At 46.0% G+C, this 19253-nt stretch overlaps 1 protein-coding gene across 1 annotated transcript in view; it reads left to right on the top strand.

Annotated features, from left to right (window-relative positions):
• MZT1 (mitotic spindle organizing protein 1) overlaps positions 1–19253 on the top strand; it is a 43624-nt gene that overhangs the window by 2330 nt on the left and 22041 nt on the right. The window contains exon 2 of the mRNA XM_063952925.1: positions 4452–4597. Coding sequence (XP_063808995.1) covers positions 4452–4597 — 146 coding nt within the window. The remainder of the gene's footprint in view (positions 1–4451; positions 4598–19253) is intronic.

The raw sequence follows: 19253 nt of genomic DNA, 5'->3' as shown, positions 1-19253 counted from the left end.
CCGATAAAAAAAACTGATAATTTCTAAACAGTTATTGGCATTATATCCTTTCCCGCCAGAGGTTAGGGTGCGTTGGGAAACACCCCCTAGGGTGGATAAAGCGCTCACACGCTTGTCAAAACAGGGGCTCTATCCTCTCCTGAGATGGCCGCCCTTAAGGATCCTGCTGATAGAAAGCAGGAGGGTATCCTAAAATGTATTTACACAACATACTGATGTTATACTGCGACCAGCAATCGCCTCAGCCTGGATGTGCAGTGCTGGGTTGGCGTGGTCGGATTCCCTGACTGAAAATATTGATACCCTAGATAGGGACAGTATATTATTGCCTATAGAGCATTTAAAAGATGCATTTCTATATATGTGTGATGCACAGCGGGATATTTGCCGACTGGCATCAAGAGTAAGTGCGCTGTCCATTTCTGCCAAAGAGGGTTATGGACACGACAGTGGTCAGGTGATGCGGATTCCAAATGGCATATGGAAGTATTGCCTTATAAAGGGGAGGAGTTATTTGGGGTCGGTCTTTCAGACCTGGTGGCCACGGCAACAGCTGGGAAATCCACGTTTTTACCCCAGGTCGCCTCTCAACATAAGAAGACGCCGTATTATCAGGCGCAGTCCTTTCGTTCCCATAAGGGCAAGTGGGCAAAAGGTTCCTCATTTCTGCCCCGTGACAGAGGGAGAGGAAAAAGGCTGCAGAAATCAGCCAGTTCCCAGGAACAGAAGCCCTCTCCCGCCTCTGCCAAGCCCTCAGCATGACGCTGGGGCTTTACAAGCAGACAGGGAGGCAGTTTTGGAAGCCATTCACAAGCTGTATTCCCAGCAGGTGATAATCAAGGTACCCCTCCTGCAACAGGGAAAGGGGTATTATTCCACATTGTTGTGGTACCGAAGCCGGACGGCTCGGTGAGACCGATTTTAAATCTAAAATTTTTGAACACTTACATACAGAGGTTCAAATTCCAGAGAAGGGGACTACATGGTGTCTCTGGACATCAAGGATGCTTACCTTCATGTCCCAATTTACCCTTCTCACCAAGGGTACCTCAGGTTTGTGGTACAGAACTGTCACTATCAGTTTCAGACGCTGCCGTTGGATGGTCCACGGCACCCCGGGTCTTTACCAAGGTAATGGCCGAAATGATGATACTCCTTCGAAGGAAGGGAGTTTTAGTTACCCTTATCAGGAGATCGTCCAAGTAAGGGATAAGATCCAGGGAACAGTTGGAGGTCGGTGTAGCACTATCTCAGGTAGTGTTGCGACAGCACGGTTGGATTCTCAATATTCCAAAATCGCAGCTGGTTCCGACGACTCGTCTTCTGTTCCTAGGGATGATTCTGGACACAGTCCAGAAGAAGGTGTTTCTCCCGGAGGAGAAAGCCAGGGAGTTATCCGAGCTAGTCAGGAACCTCCTAAAACCGAGCCAAGTCTCAGTGCATCAATGCACAAGGGTTCTGGGAAAAATGGTGGCTTCCTACGAAGCAAGCCCATTCGGCAGATTCCACGCAAGAACTTTCCAGTGGGACCTGCTGGACAAATGGTCGGGGTTGCATCTTCAGATGCATCAGCGGATAACCCGGTCACCAAGGACAAGGGTGTCCCTCCTGTGGTGGTTGCAGAGTGCTCATCTTCTAGAGGGCCGCAGATTCGGCATTCAGGACTGGGTCCTGGTGACCACGGATGCCAGCCTGCGAGGCTGGGGAGCAGTCACACAGGGAAGAAATTTCCAGGGCTTATGGTCAAGCCTGGAGACATCACTTCACATAAATATCCTGGTGCTAAGAGCCATTTACAATGCTCTAAGCTTAGCAAGACCTCTGCTTCAAGGTCAGCCGGGTTGATCCAGTCGGACAACATCACGGCAGTCACCCACGTAAACGGACAGGGTGGCACAAGAAGCAGTCAATGGCAGAAGCTGCAAGGATTCTTCGCTGGGCGGAAAATCATGTGATAGCACTGTCAGCAGTATTCATTCCGGGAGTGGACAACTGGGAAGCAGACTTCCTCAGCAGACACGACCTCCACCCGGGAGAATGGGGACTTCACCCAGAAGTCTTCCACATGATTATAAACCGTTGGGAAAAACCAAAGGTGGACATGATGGCGTCCCGCCATCAACAAAAAACTCGACAGGTATTGCGCCAGGTCAAGGGACCCTCAGGCAATAGCTGTAGACGCTCTGGTAACACCGTGGGTGTACCAGTCAGTGTATGTGTTCCCTCCTCTGCCTCTCATACCCAAGGTACTGAGAATTATAAGATGGAGAGGAGTAAGCACTATATTCGTGGCTCCGGATTGGCCAAGAAGGACTTGGTACCCGGAACTTCAAGAGAGGCTCACGGAGGATCCGTGGCCTCTACCTCTAAGAAGGGACCTGCTCCAGCAAGGACCCTGTCTGTTCCAAGACTTACCGCGGCTGCGTTTGACGACATGGCGGTTGAACGCCGGATCCCCTGAAGGAAAAAGGCATTCCGGATGAAGTCATCCCTATCCTGATCAAAGCCAGGAAGGATGTAACCGCAAAACATTATCACCGCATTTGGCGAAAATATGTTGCGTGGTGCGAGGCCAGTAAGGCCCGACGGAGGAATTTCAACTGGGTCGATTCCTACATTTCCTGCAAACAGGAGTGTCTATGGGCCTGAAATTGGGGTCCATTAAGGTTAAAATTTCGGCCCTGTCAATTTTCTTCCAGAAAGAACTAGCTTCAGTCCCTGAAGTGCAGACGTTTGTAAAAGGGGTACTGCATATACAGCCTCCTTGTGTGCCTCCAGTGGCACCTTGGGATCTCAATGTAGTTTTTGGGTTCCAAAAGTCACATTGGTTTGAACCACTTAAAGATGTTGGCCCTGGCCTGGGCCAGGCGCGTGTCAGAATTGGCGGCTTTATTCTGTAAAAGCCCTTATCTGATTTTCCATACGGACAGGGCGGAATTGAGGACTCGTCCTCGGTTTCTCCCTAAGGTGGTTTCAGCGTTTCACCTGAACCAACCTATTGTGGTGCCTGCGGCTACTAGGGACTTGGAGGACTCCAAGTTGCTAGACGTTGTCAGGGCCCTGAAAATATATGTTTCCAGGACGGCTGGAGTCAGAAAATCTGACTCGCTGTTTATCCTGTATGCACCCAACAAGCTGGGTGCTCCTGCTTCTAAGCAGACTATTGCTCGTTGGATTTGTAGTACAATTCAGCTTGCACATTTTGTGGCAGGCCTGCCACAGCCAAAATCTGTAAAAGCCCATTCCACACGGAAAGTGGGCTCATCTTGGGCGGCTGCCCGAGGGGTCTCGGCTTTACAACTTTGCCGAGCAGCTACTTGGTCAGGGGCAAACACGTTTGCTAATTTCTACAAATTTGATACCCTGGCTGAGGAGGACCTGGAGTTCTCTCATTCGGTGCTGCAGAGTCATCCGCACTCTCCCGCCCGTTTGGGAGCTTTGGTATAATCCCCATGGTCCTTACGGAGTTCCCAGCATCCACTAGGACGTCAGAGAAAATAAGAATTTACTTACCGATAATTCTATTTCTCGTAGTCCGTAGTGGATGCTGGGCGCCCATCCCAAGTGCGGATTGTCTGCAATACTTGTACATAGTTATTGTTGTAGTGAGCCATCTTTTCTAGAGGCTCCTCTGTTATCATACTGTTAACTGGGTTTAGATCACAAGTTATACGGTGTGATTGGTGTGGCTGGTATGAGTCTTACCCGGGATTCAAAATCCTTCCTTATTGTGTACGCTCGTCCGTGCACAGTATCCTAACTGAGGCTTGGAGGAGGGTCATAGGGGGAGGAGCCAGTGCACACCAGGTAGTCCTAAAGCTTTACTTTTGTGCCCAGTCTCCTGCGGAGCCGCTATTCCCCATGGTCCTTACGGAGTTCCCAGCATCCACTACGGACTACGAGAAATAGAATTATCGGTAAGTAAATTCTTATTTTCTGCTGTGGTGTATGGGCATCGCCACCCAGTTAAGTTGGCGACGATCGGGATCCCGGCGGTCAGAATACCAACACCATAATCCCGACCGCTGACAATGCCGCCAGCCGGAATCCCAGCTAACGGGCTATTCCTACTCGTAGATGTCCACGACACCAATAGAGTGTGAATAGAACCTGTGTCGAGCGCAGTGAGCCCCCAAGGCGACTCTTTACGCTCACCCCGCTCCCGGCATACTGACAGCCGGTATGCCGTTGTTGATATGCTGACTGCCGGTATATTTTACTGGCAGCTGCAGGTGTTGGAACGGTCAGCGATGCTGACCATTCATACATTGCCCCCTCATATCGGCGTGCTATCTGTATCCCCCTTTGTCTTTATTGGTAGCAAGGACTTTTAAGTGCGCAGTTGATTAGTTGGCTTCTAATTAATTATATACAGCCGTTTTAATAGTGTTCATATACTTTAGTCATTCTGTAGCATCAATAATATGCTCATGCTATTTATTATCTGGCAGTGTTGCTTGAAATTTCAAGACTCTTGAACACCGGTTTGGATATGGAGACTCTCTCAATATGTGTGAGACTTTGTGAGCAAGGAATTAATCCAGAGGCTTTGTCTTCTGTTATAAAAGAGCTGCGTAGAGCAACAGAGACATTAAAGGTAAGTGACAGTAGAGAACTACGTGGTTTGTAATTCTTTTAGCATTTATACTAATGCTCTGTTCAAGAATTGTGGGAATGACTTCCTTTGTATTGTCCCACTCATGACTGTTATACGCCTTTTCTCTAACGTCCTAGAGGATGCTGGGACTCCGTAAGGACCACGGGGATAGACGGGCTCCGCAGGAGACATGGGCACTTTAAGAAAGACTTTTGACTTTGGGTGTGCACTGGCTCCTCCCTCTATGCCCCTCCTCCAGACCTCAGTTTGATACTGTGCCCAGAGGAGCTGGGTGCATTTCAGGAGCTCTCCTGAGTTTCCTGTAAGAAAGCATTTTTGTTAGGTTTTTTATTTTCAGGGAGCCTGCTGGCAACAGACTCCCTGCATCGAGGGACTGAGGAGAGAGAAACAGACCCACTTCTCTGAGTTTCAGGGCTCTGTTTCTTAGGCTACTGGACACCATTAGCTCCAGTGGGAGTCAGAACACAGTATTAGGTATCGGATGATTGATTGGGTTGAGAAACCGGTGAGAGGGAGAGATCGCAATCGATTATTAATACAGAGAGAGGTACAATGGATACATCGGTTAGATGTATTATCTCCACGGGGATTAAATGAATACTTGAGCTATAATTGCTTTTGAAGGTATGTACAGTCTTAACGGTTAAACAATAGATGGTATTAGAAATTCAATGTGTAATATGACTCTTGCTTATCATGATATTTTCAGAACCGCTGCTTGTTGTTTATGTGTCTCTATGGTGATGGGAGCACTTGTAGATGATGTCATTAGCCGCTGCCGGAAAGGAGGAGGAGTTGTTGTGACTCCCGGCGTGGCAGTGTGCACGGGTGATTGTGTATAAAGGTATGTAATATGTTTGCTTTATCTTTATAAACCTGACGATAGTGCTTTGGGCACTGAAACGTTGCTATACGCTACTGGTTTCCAGTGTGTTTTTTTCAGATAGCTGAGTGCCGCACGTTGAAATTTATATGTGTGTACATGTGAGGGCACCAGCGCAGGAAATGTATAACCGAGGAGTGCCGGATAGATATAGATTATATATATATATATATATATATATATATATATATATATATATATATATTCTCATGCCCAAAGAGACGTTAGTCTACTAGGTTCTAGAATCAACGCTATGTCGATTTCTGCTAGACGTGTCCTGTGGAATATGCAATGGACTCATGCCGACTAAAAGAGGCATATGGAGGGTTTACCTTACAAGGCTGAGGAATTGTGTGGAGAAGGGCTCTCGGACCTGGTCTCCACAGCTATAGCTGGTAATTCTGATCTTTTGCCTTATATTCCCTCACAGACTAAGAAAGCACGACATTATCAAATGCAGTCCTTTCGGTCACAGAATAACAAGAAAGTACGAGGAGCGTCCTTTCTTACCAGAGGACAGGGCACAGCTAGTTCCCAGGAACAGAAGTCCTCCCTGGCCTCTACTACATCCACCGCATGACGCGGGAGCTCCGCTAAGGGAGTCCGTCCCATGGGGAGCACGTCTTCGATTCTTCAGCCACATCTGAGTTCACTCACAGGTGGATCCCGGGGGCAATAAAAAATTGTTCTCAGGGTTACAAGCTGGAATTCGAAAGGTGCCTCCTCGCCGGTTTTCCTTATCGGACCTACCGGCTTCTCCCCCAGAAAGGGAGATAATATTAAATACAATTCACACATTGTATCTCCAACAGGTGGTGATCAAGGTTCCCCTCCTGCAACAAGGAAGGGGATATTACTCAACCTTGGCTGTAGTCCCGAAACCGTACGGTTCGGTCAGACCTATTTTAAGATGAAAAACTCTGAACCTATACTGGAAAAGGTTCAAATTTAAAGTGGAATCGCTCAGAGCGATCATGGCCAGCCTGGGAAGGGGGGATTTGATGGTGTATCTAGACATAAAGGCTGCATACCTTCATGTTCCCATTTATCCACCCCTTCAGGCGTACCTGAGAATTGCGGTACAGTATTGTCATTACCAATTTCAGGGTAATTGGCGGAAATGATGGTGCTCCTACGCAAGCAAGGAGTCAGTTATCCCATACTTGGACGATCTCCTATAAGGGCGAGATCAAAAGAGCAGTTGTTGAACAGCATGTCACTTTCGCTGAAGGTGTCACAGCAACACAGCTGGATGCTCAATATCCCGAAGTCACAGTTGGTTCCTATGACTAGTCTGCCCTTCTTGGGTATGATTCTGGATACGCACCAGAAATGGGTTTACCTTCGGAGAGAGAACGCCCAGGAACTCATGACTCTGGTCAGGAACTTATTGAAACCAAGACAGGTGTCAGTGCATCACTGCACCTGAGTCCGGGGAAAAACATTCCCTTCGGCAGGTTCCATACGAGGACTTTCAAATGGGACCTACTGGACAAGTGGTCCGGGTCACATCTACAGATTCATCAGTTGATCACCCTCTCCCCCAGGGCCAGGGTATCTCTCCTGTGGTGGCTGCAGGGTGCTCACCTTCTATAGGGCCGCAGGTTAGGCATTCAGCACTGGATCCTGGTGACCACGGACGCGAGCCTCCGAGGTTGGGGAGCAGTCACACAGGGAAGAAATTTCCAAGGACTTTGGTTAAGTCAAAAGACTTGTCTTCACATCAACATCCTGGAACTAAGGGCCATATACAACGCCCTATGTCAAGCGGAGATCTTACTTCGCAATCGACCAGTTCTGATCCAGTCAGACAACATCACCGCAATAGCTCATGTAAACCGCCAAGGTGGCACAAGGAGCAGAGTGGCAATGGCGGAAGCCACCAGAATTCTTCGCTGGGCGGAGAGTCATGTAAGCGCTCTGTCAGCAGTGTTAATTCCGGGAGTGGACAACTGGGAAGCAGACTTCCTCAGCAGACACGATCTGCATCCGGGAGAGTGGGGACTTCATCAGGAAGTCTTTGCGCAGATTGCAAGTCGGTGGGGACTACCCCAAATAGACATGATGGCATCCCGTATCAACAAAAAGCTACAAAGGTATTGCGCCAGGTCGAGAGTAGCTGTGGACGCCCTAGTGACACCGTGGGTGTTCCAGTCGGTATATGTGTTTCCTCCTCTTCCTCTCATACCCAAGGTGTTGAGGATAATAAGAAAAAGAGGAGTGAGAACAATTCTCATTGTTCCAGATTGGCCACGAAGGACCTGGTATCCGGATCTGCAAGAAATTCTCACAGAAGATCAGTGGCCTCTTCCTCTAAGGCAGGACCTGTTACAATAAGGTCCCTGTCTGTTCCAAGACTTACAGTGGCTGCGTTTGACGGCATGGTGGTTGAACGCCGGATCCTAGCGGAAAAAGGTATTCCGGATGAGGTCATTCCTACACTAATAAAGGCTAGGAAGGACGTGACATCTAAACATTATCACCGAATATGGAGAAAATATGTTTCTTGGTGTGAGGCCAGGAATGCTCCTACGGAAGAATTCCACCTGGGCCGTTTTCTTCACTTCCTACAAACTGGAGTGAATTTGGGCCTAAAATTAGGCTCCATTAAAGTTCAGATTTCGGCCTTATCCAATTTCTTTCAAAAGGAATTGGCCTCATTACCTGAAGTACAGGACTTTTGTGAAGGGAGTACTGCATATTCAGCCTCCTTTTGTACTTCCGGTGGCGCCTTGGGACCTTAACGTAATGTTAAGTTTCCTGAAGTTACATTGATTTGAACCACTTAAGACAGTGGAGTTAAAATATCTCACCTGGAAGGTGGTCATGTTGTTAGCCTTGGCTTCGGCTAGGCGAGTTCGGAATTGGCGGCTTTATCACACATAAAAGCCCCTATCTGGTTTTCCATATGGATAGAGCGGAATTGCGGACCCGTCCTCAATTTCTGCCTAAGGTGGTTTCATCCTTTCATATGAACCAACCTATTGTCGTGCCTGTGGCTACGCGTGACTTGGAGGATTCAGAGTCCCTTGATGTGGTCAGGGCATTGAAAATTTACGTGGCCAGAACGGCTAGGATCAGAAAAACAGAAGCAATGTTTGTTCTGTATGCAGCCAACAAGGTTGGCGGCCCTGCTTCAAAGCAGACTATTGCTCGCTGGATCTGTAACACGATTCAGCAGGCGCATTCTACGGCAGGTTTGCCGTTACCGAAATCGGTTAAGGCCCATTCCACTAGGAAGGTGGGCTCGTCTTGGGCGGCTGCCCGAGGGGTCTCGGCACTACAGCTGTGCCGAGCTGCTACTTGGTCGGGGTCAAACACCTTTGCAAAGTTCTATAAGTTTGATACCCTGGCTGAGGAGGACCTCCTGTTTGCTCAATCGGTGCTGCAGAGTCATCCGCACTCTCCCGCCCGTTTGGGAGCTTAGGTATAATCCCCATGGTCCTTACGGAGTCCCAGCATCCTCGAGGACGTTAGAGAAAATAAGATTTTAAACTTACCGGTAAATCTTTTTCTCAGTCCGTAGAGGATGCTGGGCGCCCGTCCCAAGTGCGGACTACTTCTGCAAGACTTGTATATAGTTATTGCTTACATAAGGGTTATGTTATAGTATCATTGGTTTTGGGCCGATGATATGTTGTTCTTCATACTGTTAACTAGATAGTATATCACAAGTTATACGGTGTGATTGGTGTGGCTGGTATGAATCTTGCCCTTGGATTACAAAAATCCTTTCCTTGTACTGTCTGTCTTCTCTGGGCACAGTTTCTTTAACTGAGGTCTGGAGGAGGGTCATAGAGGGAGGAGCCAGTGCACACCCAGAGTCAAAGTCTTTCTTAAAGTGCCCATGTCTCCTGCTGGAGCCCGTCTATCCCCATGGTCCTTACCGAGTCCCAGCATCCTCTACGGACTATAAGAAAAAGATTTACCGGTAGGTTTAAAATCTTATTTTCCACCTCAGCCCTAGGTCAGACCTGAGATTTGGAACATAGAGGCAGATGTATTAAGCCTGGAGAAGTGATTAGTGGTAGGTGATAACGCACCAGCCAATCAATACGGGTTTGAAAAAGAACAGATAGGAGTTGATTGACTTTCCACTTATCACTGCTTTATCACGTCTCCAAACTTAATACATCTGCCCCATAGTTGCAAAACCGGACTGACCCCTTTCCACTGCGGCTCTGATCCGGATTATTCCTGGGTCAGAGCAGTTTACACTGCACAGGCTCCGCCTCTGATGCCCCCAGTTTAGTGTCGGTACTGCAGGAACCAGGAAACGGCGTCCCCATGGATCTCCCCACACTGTAAACAGGAGGTGGGTTGGATTCCCGGGTCACTGGTCTCGGATTAACTCTTGTCCACTAAACCTCGACCTGGCTTTCTATGTGTAACTAATGCTTTGCATTGCAGAAAATGCTCCTTTAGTCTGTAGCCTCTACAAACTGCCTCTCTCTGACCTGGGTAACACTGCATGGTTTTAGGATATCACTGTTTAACCTAAACAAGCTTTATACTCTGCTCAGACATAACAGACCAGTCCATTAATGTGGCTGTATGAAAACAATTATATGATTAAAAATTGCCTTCAGTAATCCATGTGTGCAAGCAGAGAAACACAATGTATCAAATTTATTGCAAAATTATAATATTTATCAAACTCTGTATGAAACTTTTGAAACAGTAAATATTTCTAAATAATGAATCTTTTTCACCTTATCTCTCTCTGTAATTATTCAACAATATGCACAGGTCATTGTGTATTCTGGAACTTAAAACATGTGCAGCTAGTGGCCAGATTATTATATAAATGCTTGAATACTTACGTAGAGAAAAATAATACAGCTGCGCCCGGGATTAACAGAGCATATAGTAAACCATAATTAATCCATTAATTGCACATGCGGATACAGGTCACCGAGTGTCAAATCAATCAAACCCAATCAATAATGCACATAAATGTTTTAATATAACAAAATAAAATTATATTTAAAATATACTGTGCACAGTATCAAATTAATATTGCTTTAAAAAAGCCAAGGAGAAAACATATAAGACATAAATCATAAAAATGTATCCAGTTATGGACACAACACTGTAGCATAAATGATATCTCAGACTTGTCTCAATTGGGAAATATGGTCATTGAGAAACACTGTTTGCGCAATTGATTTTTTATACAATGACTATAAAATCAATTTAAAGTCCACAATATTGTATGGTGCTATATAAATTCGCACAGATATCTCAATTCATCAAGTCCATACGGTATATAACTGGTCTTATGATAAGTACTGTTCGTGCAAAAAAAACTGTGATATAAATTGCTTGTTCACTAAAACAGGTACGTGTGGCGTCCCACCGTGATGTTACCTGATATGTAGTAAAGGTAGGACTCCTCCCTATTGTTCCCACCTGGGATACCTGCTACACGTTATTCCTCTGGTCTCATATCCAGAGGTCCGAACCGACAAAAAAGCCTTTACTGGTGCCTATGAGACACAGCTAATCTATCTCTGCTGCAGCTTATCGGTCACATCTTTTCCATCTGACCCGGCGGGTTGACGTGAGGTGTTTAAATCCAGCTCGGCTCCTCCTCGCCACAGGACGGGTCTGCCGGTGAGAGCGGTAAGAGGTGATCCTTCGGGCCAGCGCAGTCTGGCGGTCACTATCTGCACTATCTACGGGACGGATTTTCCGGTGAGAGCATCACGAGGTGATCATTGAGGCCAGCGCAGTCTGGCGGTCATTACCAGCACCTTTCCCTCCGCTATTTAATCAAGGACCAGCGGTCTCAACATTACCAGTCAATTTAGCAGCCACATGAGGTGTGCTTAATCCGAACATCAGCTCCTACCTTTACTACATATCAGGTAACATCACGGTGGGACGCCACACGTACCTGTTTTAGTGAACAAGCAATTTATATCACAGTTTTTTTTGCACGAACAGTACTTATCATAAGACCAGTTATATACCGTATGGACTTGATGAATTGAGATATCTGTGCGAATTTATATAGCACCATACAATATTGTGGACTTTAAATTGATTTTATAGTCCTTGTATAAAAAATCAATTGCGCAAACAGTGTTTCTCAATGACCATATTTCCCAATTGAGACAAGTCTGAGATATCATTTATGCTACAGTGTTGTGTCCATAACTGGATACATTTTTATGATTTATGTCTTATATGTTTTCTCCTTGGCTTTTTTAAAGCAATATTAATTTGATACTGTGCACAGTATATTTTAAATATAATTTTATTTTGTTATATTAAAACATTTATGTGCATTATTGATTGGGTTTGATTGATTTGACACTCGGTGACCTGTATCCGCATGTGCAATTAATGGATTAATTATGGTTTACTATATGCTCTGTTAATCCCGGGCGCAGCTGTATTATTTTTCTCTTCTTATATTCATATACAAACGTACAGAAGTTTGTTTGCAGCAGCGAACGGGAGACACAGAGGTACGATCAATTTGGATGTACACGTGCATATTTGCATGTGTATATATACACATACATATCCAATTTTTCCTTAAAATTAGCGCCTAGGTATTTCGTTTTTTTTTTTTGAATACTTACGTAACTCAAGCAATGTATATGAAGGGGAAGATGTATTAGGCCTTTGAGAGAGATAAAGTACCAGGCAATCTGCTCCTTACTGCCATGTTACAGGCTGTGTGTTTAAAAAAACAAAACATTTTGGTTAGTAGTTTATCTCTCTCTCCATTTTCTCACTCTCCATGACTTAGTACATCTGCCCCGTTGCCACCTGTGCATCTCTGCATGTATGCAGAAGACAGGACTACTAAATGAGATGCAGCCAGTAAGAGCTATATGTAGAGGGAGGCAGGAGCCAAGTCGGCTGCTATTGGACGGTTGAGGAGAAAAAAAAATCAGTTGGCAAGTAGTTAGATGAAGAGAAGAAGGGCAGGAGGTGTATGCGCCAGTGTCTGGAGTTTTGGCGACACTGCCCCTGTGGGTGAACTTGAAGATCAAGACTGAGTATGGAATCATCCATATGTATTACAGCTTACCTGGGATGGCAGCAAGCACATTGCATGACAAGTGGTTGTTTGAGTATAATGTATTGTGAAGAGGGCACTGAAGGGCTGCTTACAAGGAGCACAGTTATAGAGATACACCAATGAGAGAAGTCTAATCACTTATTCCTGCAAAGACTGAATATCGAATAAAGGAGATAAAGTGCTATTATACCTCCACTCTAACTTCTATAGTTACTCAGCGCTGCATCTGGTTTCCATCTGTCACCACCCTTACTAACATTTGAATACTGTATTATAACCAGGCACTGACGCCCTCAGTTGTCTTGCAATTAGTTATTAAGACTGTTAATTCCAATTAGTACTTAGGAATTACTTTTTCACAGTGGTTTTATCATCCAAGTTCATTGAAAGACCCTTTAAGTGCACCACCATTAGCGACCCAACTAACATTTGTCCATAATTGTTTTTATATAATGAGTTATCAGGATGAATGTGGGAGTGTAAGTTATTATTGGAGTTTAAATTGTCTACTAAATTGACAGTAAAAGTTTGTTATTCTGTGGGGGAAATTCAAATGTTTGAAAAGTCAGTTGGGTGTCTTGTTTTTCCTGTCTATTAGATAGGAAAAACAGACACCCAACTGACTTTTCAAACAATTGAATCTCCCCCTGTATGTCTAAAATGCGCTAACAACTGTGCCGTATATATGAAAGGTGTAATAGTGATTTACATTGTTTACCAATCTCGTCAAGAAGTTAAACTACAGTATATTTTGCATATGTTGTTGTTTTGTAGTTTGTTAGTAATTGTTATGTTTTTATTATAAGTAGTATAACATATAATATCTATATTAACTAATTCATTTCTAATACTAGCTACCATTCACTTTTTATAAAACATCTAAAGGTGGTTTAATAACAAACCAACGTGTTATTGTATAAGTGTACTGTATGTAACTTACTAGCTGGTGTTGGCGTGGGAGATTTTCTGAGTCACTCCCTGGTGCCCAAATGCTGAATCACATGCCCAAGGTCACAATCCATTTTAAGGTAGAGGTACTGCTCACAGATGAGACCATACTACAACATCAAATATAATAGCATCCAGAGCTGAAGTAGTCACACAGAGTAGAGAGGTGTTATATACACACACATGCGCGCACATTTTAAACCCTACTATTCATGTCATGTAATCGTCTATTATTATTATTTCTCTTACGTGCTAGAGGATGCTGGGGTCCACATTAGTACCATGGTGGTATAGACGGGTCCACTAGGAGCCATTAGCACTTTAAGAGTTTGAGAGTGTGGGCTGGCTCCTCCATCTATGCCCCTCCTACCAGACCCAGTTTAGAAAATGTGCCCGGAGGATTCGGTCACAGCTAGGGGAGCGCTACAGAGCTTCTTTAGTAAAAGTTTATTTTAGAGTTTATTATTTTACAGGGAGGTTGCTGGCAACAGCCTCCCTGCTTTGAGGAACTAAGGGGGGAGTAGTGTCCGCCCTGCGGGATCTGAGCCACTATCTCCGCTGACAGGACACTGAGCTCCTGAGGGGATCGAACGTTCCCCGCCACAGGGAATCGCTCACCCCGGCAGCATGCCGCCACCCCCTTTCAGAACCAGAAGATCAGAAGAGGCGAGATATGGCGGCACAAGGGTAGGAGCGCAGCTCTGAGCGGCTGCACTCCGGGAAGGCTCAGCTGCACACAGTGTTGGCGCTTTGAGGGGCGTCCTGAGCCAGCGACTTAATACCCTACACTGGTCACAGACGCTAACCGGAGACTGAATCCCCAGGCTAGCGTCACAATCCTCCGTACTCAGACGCTCAACAGGGGACGGAATCCCCCGCCTTGCGACAGAGTCCTCAGGCCAGTATAAAGAATTTGTGCGGGAAGACACGCCATCTTCAAGGGGCGGAGCTTCTCTTCAGAGCGGACCCAGCAGCATTCAGCGCCATTTTCCTGCCTGCAGTTCCTGTACACGCTGACAGAGCTGTCCCTCCAAGCAACTCCAGCTATCCTGTGCGGTAACAGGGGGTTGTAGAAGGGGGGGGGGGAGGGGCGGTGAATTAGATCTGTGCAACTATTACAGTACACAGTGGGTGCTGATAAGGGGCGTCCTTTATATATAACAGCGCTGTGAGTGGGTTGGCTCTGATCTCTGTTTCTCTCTTGCCATTCTCAGGGGGGAAACTCTGTCTAACCTACCGTGTGTGTGTGGAGTGTTTGGGGTCTCCAGTCAGCTATGTCCAGGGACAATGTGTCATATGCTGCTGAGGACCTATCCCCCCAGGATGATCTTACTCCATGTAATCAGGATTGCACTGTTGTAGCGCAGATACCAGCAAGGGAGCCGGAGTGGTTATCCTCTATCAAAACTATGATTTTCAGATTTCTGCTAGGGTTGCTCAGAATGAATCTGCGACTCAGGTTTTACAGAATGCTATGGCTGTGTGGTCTGGTTCTGTTACCTCAAGCTCCCCCCCCCCCCCCCCCCCCCACCTCTGTGGGTTGCCACAAACGTGCTCTTGCCCAGATCATGCAAGACGACACGAATACCGACTCTGACATGGCAGACGGTGATGGGGACGTGCTCAGGGGGGCCGCATCTCTTGCAAAAGGGGTGCAGTTGATGATAGAGGCTATTAGAGATGTGTTGAATATTACTGACACAACACCTAAACAGGTTGAGGAGGCTACTTCACTGACAATAAGAGAGCCTCGCTAACCTTCCCTGCATCCAAAGAATTAAATGCTATATTTGAAAAAGCATGGGAAAATCCAGAGAAAAAAATCCAGATCCCTAGGAGGGTTCTGGTTGCTTTTCCCTTCACGGAGGAGGATAGAAAGAAATGGGAGAAAACCCACCCATAGTGGATGCGTCTGTATATAGACTCTCAAAAAAGTTGGTTTTACCTGTCCCAGGATCAACCGCCTTAAATGAGCCAGCTGATAGCAAGATTGATACTATGCTCAAATCCATATACACTGCTTCAGGGGCGATACTCCATCCTACTATTGCCTGTGCATGGATTTCCAAAGCTATAGTAAAGTGGTCAGGCACGTTACTTGAGGATTTGGATACGTTCGATAAGAGTGACATTGAATTGTTTCTCCTTCATCCACTAGGGGCCACTGGAGCGTAGTTACAATGGGGAAATAGTAGGCAGTAATTGGGAGCTGGCACTTTAAAATTCTCACACTGTGGCTAGCTCCTCCCCTACTATCTCCCCTCCAAGCCAGTCTTAGTTAGTGCCCGAGGTGAGCTGGTCACTTGGGTTTTAGCTGAAGAATTTTTTTCTTTATTATTTTTCTTTTTCTTTCACTCACACACACACAGACTGGCAGCTCTGCCACTGCCAGTCTGCACCGCGGGAGCTGCCGGCGGGGTCCCATCGCAGCTGCGTGCGGCTCGGGATGGGCCCCGGGTGAGGGAGACACTGAGCTCTCCTGAGCTGGCCGGACATCGCTGCGTGCGGCGCGTGTCGGGGCCGCTCCACCAGCAGAAGATTCCGGCAGCATGGCAGCGGTGAGTATAAGTGGTCGGACACCGCGGCGTGTGTCGGGGCCACTCCATCAGGAATCCTGCAACAGCGGTGAGTACAGACACCAATCTGAAACTGTGGTGATGTGTGCTGTCTTTTATTCACTCCCCGCTCCCTGCTCCCATACATGGGGGCCACGCTCAGGGTTCCTGGTCTAACCCCCTCTGTGTAATGCATGACAAAAAAAAAAAAAAAGATTTTTATTTTAGATGGCACCTTTATATTTAGGCGCCATTACTAGGGGGGCGGAGCTTAATCCCACTCGACCCGGCGGGCTAAGCGCCCCCGCTCCCCAGCCGCGGCTCACAGGGCAGTCAGGGGATGCAGGGCGCTTCCCGCTAAGTTTGCGCGGGAGCTTGATACAGAACACAGTTCGAGTATAGGGGGCGGAGCTTTCTCCCGCTCTGCTCGGCGGGCTCAGCTCCCCGGCAGCGGCGCGTGTGATCGGCGGGGGAGGCAGGACGCTCCCCGCGGACTTAGGGCAGGAAGGCTACAGTTTTTCAATTAATAGGCTTCTGTGGCTCATGAAGCACCCGGGTTGCAGTGCACATAACGGGGGGCGGGGCTTCCTCCCGTCTTGGACCTCGGCTCCCGGCGGCCACCTGCGGCTTGGTTGGTGCTGGCGGCCATTTCCTCTCTGCAGGGGAAACCTCCACCCGGACTCCACTGCTTGCTGTGAGTGTCAGGATCTTCTTATCACTGCAGTAAGTGGTCTTTTCTTAATGTGTTCCTCCTGTGGCATACATGTATGTGTATATGTGTGTGTATATATATATATATATATAATAGATAGATGTATATGGTTGTGCTGGGTATGTATGTATGTGTGTGTATGTATATGTGTATATATATATATATATATATATATATATATATATATATATATATATATATATATATAATAGATAGATGTATATGGTTGTGCTGGGTATGTATATGTATATATATATGTATATGTGTGTGTGTATATATATATATATATATATATATATATATATATATGTGTATATGTATGTATATATATATATGTATATATATATGTGTGTGTGTGTATGTGTGTGTGTATGTGTATATGTATATGTATATATATATAAATATATATATATATATATATATATATATATATATAATATTATATAATGTTTATGTATATAGAGTCACAGATGGTGGCACTCGCAGGACTTATTTCCAAGAATAAACGACACAGCGGTCAGGAATATTCAATCAACGTTTCGTTAATTTAATAACGTCATCATGATACAAATAAAGCATAAGACAAACAATATATAGCCACTTACCCCACCTCGTGTGTCCCTGTATGCGCCGTCAGCGGCGGGTCCTGCGACAACACCCACCGGCGCTACGCACTTCCTGTGCGCCCGGCCACGTCTGGCGGTTGCTAGGGAACGAAAAAACAACAACAGTGACAGTATGAGTGAATGTCATGCATCGGAGCTCTAACTTGTACTTCTCCCCTCCTAATGTTAAATAACTAGCATGATACACAGTAGTCCAGATGTGGAAAAGTGTCCGTAACTAAACTACAAGAATTAAATCTGAAAACAAGGATATGCAATCACAATACAATTAAGTACATCTAGTAACACGGGGCAACGTGGGTAAAACAAGCTATTTCTGAGTATTACAGAATGATGCACACTGTTATAATAATATGTAGTCGAAGATGTAATAATTTACAGAAAGCAATTCAAAGGGAGGTGCTCGTTGAGGCCTTTAGGAGTAATCGTACTTAAACGAAAAATCCAGCGGGCCTCTTTCTGCAGCAGAGCCCTGCCCCTATCCCCCCCACGAAGGTTCTTGGGGACAGTGTCAATGATTTTATATCTCAGGGTTGCGAGACCATGATTAGATGCCTTGAAGTGTCTCGCTACAGGCTGGTTCAACCCACTTTTACCACCCTCCAGTGCCTGTCGAATGGCAGACCTATGCAACGCCATGCGTTCTTTAAATTGTCTTGTGGTTTTCCCCACATATAGGAGACCACACGGGCAGCGAATGATGTATATAACAAAAGTACTGCTACAAGACAAAATATGGCGTATGGCGATACGTTCCCCTGAATGCGGATGGGCGAACGAGTCCCCATACTCCATAAAACTGCAGGTGGTGCAGCCCGTGCAGCGGTAACACCCTGGTTTCCTAGACAGAAAGGTATGTGGGCCACCCATTGGTATGGATGAAACATCATTTTTCACTAGCCAGTCTTTAAAGTTTCTGTTTCTTGTGTAACTTGGTAACAATCTGGTTTTGCTCAGCATCTTCAGATCCAGATCCGAAGTTACAATTGGCCACAGGTTTTTAGCGGCCTTCGTAATCAATGGACTGGCAGTGTTGTATTGCTGGACAAATGGGATAATGTCCATACCGGTGGCTTTCTTCTTAGACTTCGTTGAAATCAGGGTGTGTGGTCGTGGAATTTCCAGGACCCTCTTCTTGGCCTCTAATAAATCATCGACATTGTACCCTCTAATCAAGAATTGGCGGATCATCATGTCGATCTCCTTTGTGGTATTAGCAGGATCATCTGAGATCCTGTGTATCCGCAGGAACTGCGAAAATGGGAGTCCCTTCTTCGTGGAGGCAGGATGTTGGCTGCTCGCATGCAGAATGGTGTTGCGGTCGGTGCTCTTCTTAAATAGTGAGGTGTGTAAATGACCTTCTTTCACGGAAATCTGCACGTCCAGATAGTTCACGTGTTGTGTACTAGTACAATAGGTGAACTTGATCGTGTTGTCCATGGCATTGACCCTTGTCATCAGGTCACTGAACTCGGATTCTGTTCCTAACCAGATCAGGAACAGATCGTCGATGTAGCGCACAAAGAAAAAAAAATTTTCCGCAACATCTGTGTCATCAAAAAATGCCTGTTGTTCTACTCCAAACATATAGCTGTTGGCGAATGCCGGGGCCACACAGGACCCCATCGCACAGCATTGTCGCTGGACATACCAGCGAGAATCAAATAAAAAATAATTTCTTTTTAGGGTGAGTTCCAGCAGTTTAATGAAGAATGACAATTCGGGCCCAGTGTATAAAGGACTAGTAGACAAAAGCGTAGCTACAGCTGCTAAACCTTCCGCATGCGGTATGTTGGTGTATAGACTCACTATATCCAAAGTGCAAAGAAGTGCATTTGGTGGGAGGGCAGGTAAGCTCTGTAACCGTATTAT

This window comes from Pseudophryne corroboree, chromosome 2 (assembly GCF_028390025.1).
Source record: "Pseudophryne corroboree isolate aPseCor3 chromosome 2, aPseCor3.hap2, whole genome shotgun sequence".
Classification (NCBI taxonomy): domain Eukaryota; kingdom Metazoa; phylum Chordata; class Amphibia; order Anura; family Myobatrachidae; genus Pseudophryne; species Pseudophryne corroboree.
Note: the sequence above shows the minus strand (reverse complement) of the source record. Positions and strands in the feature narration are given on the sequence as shown.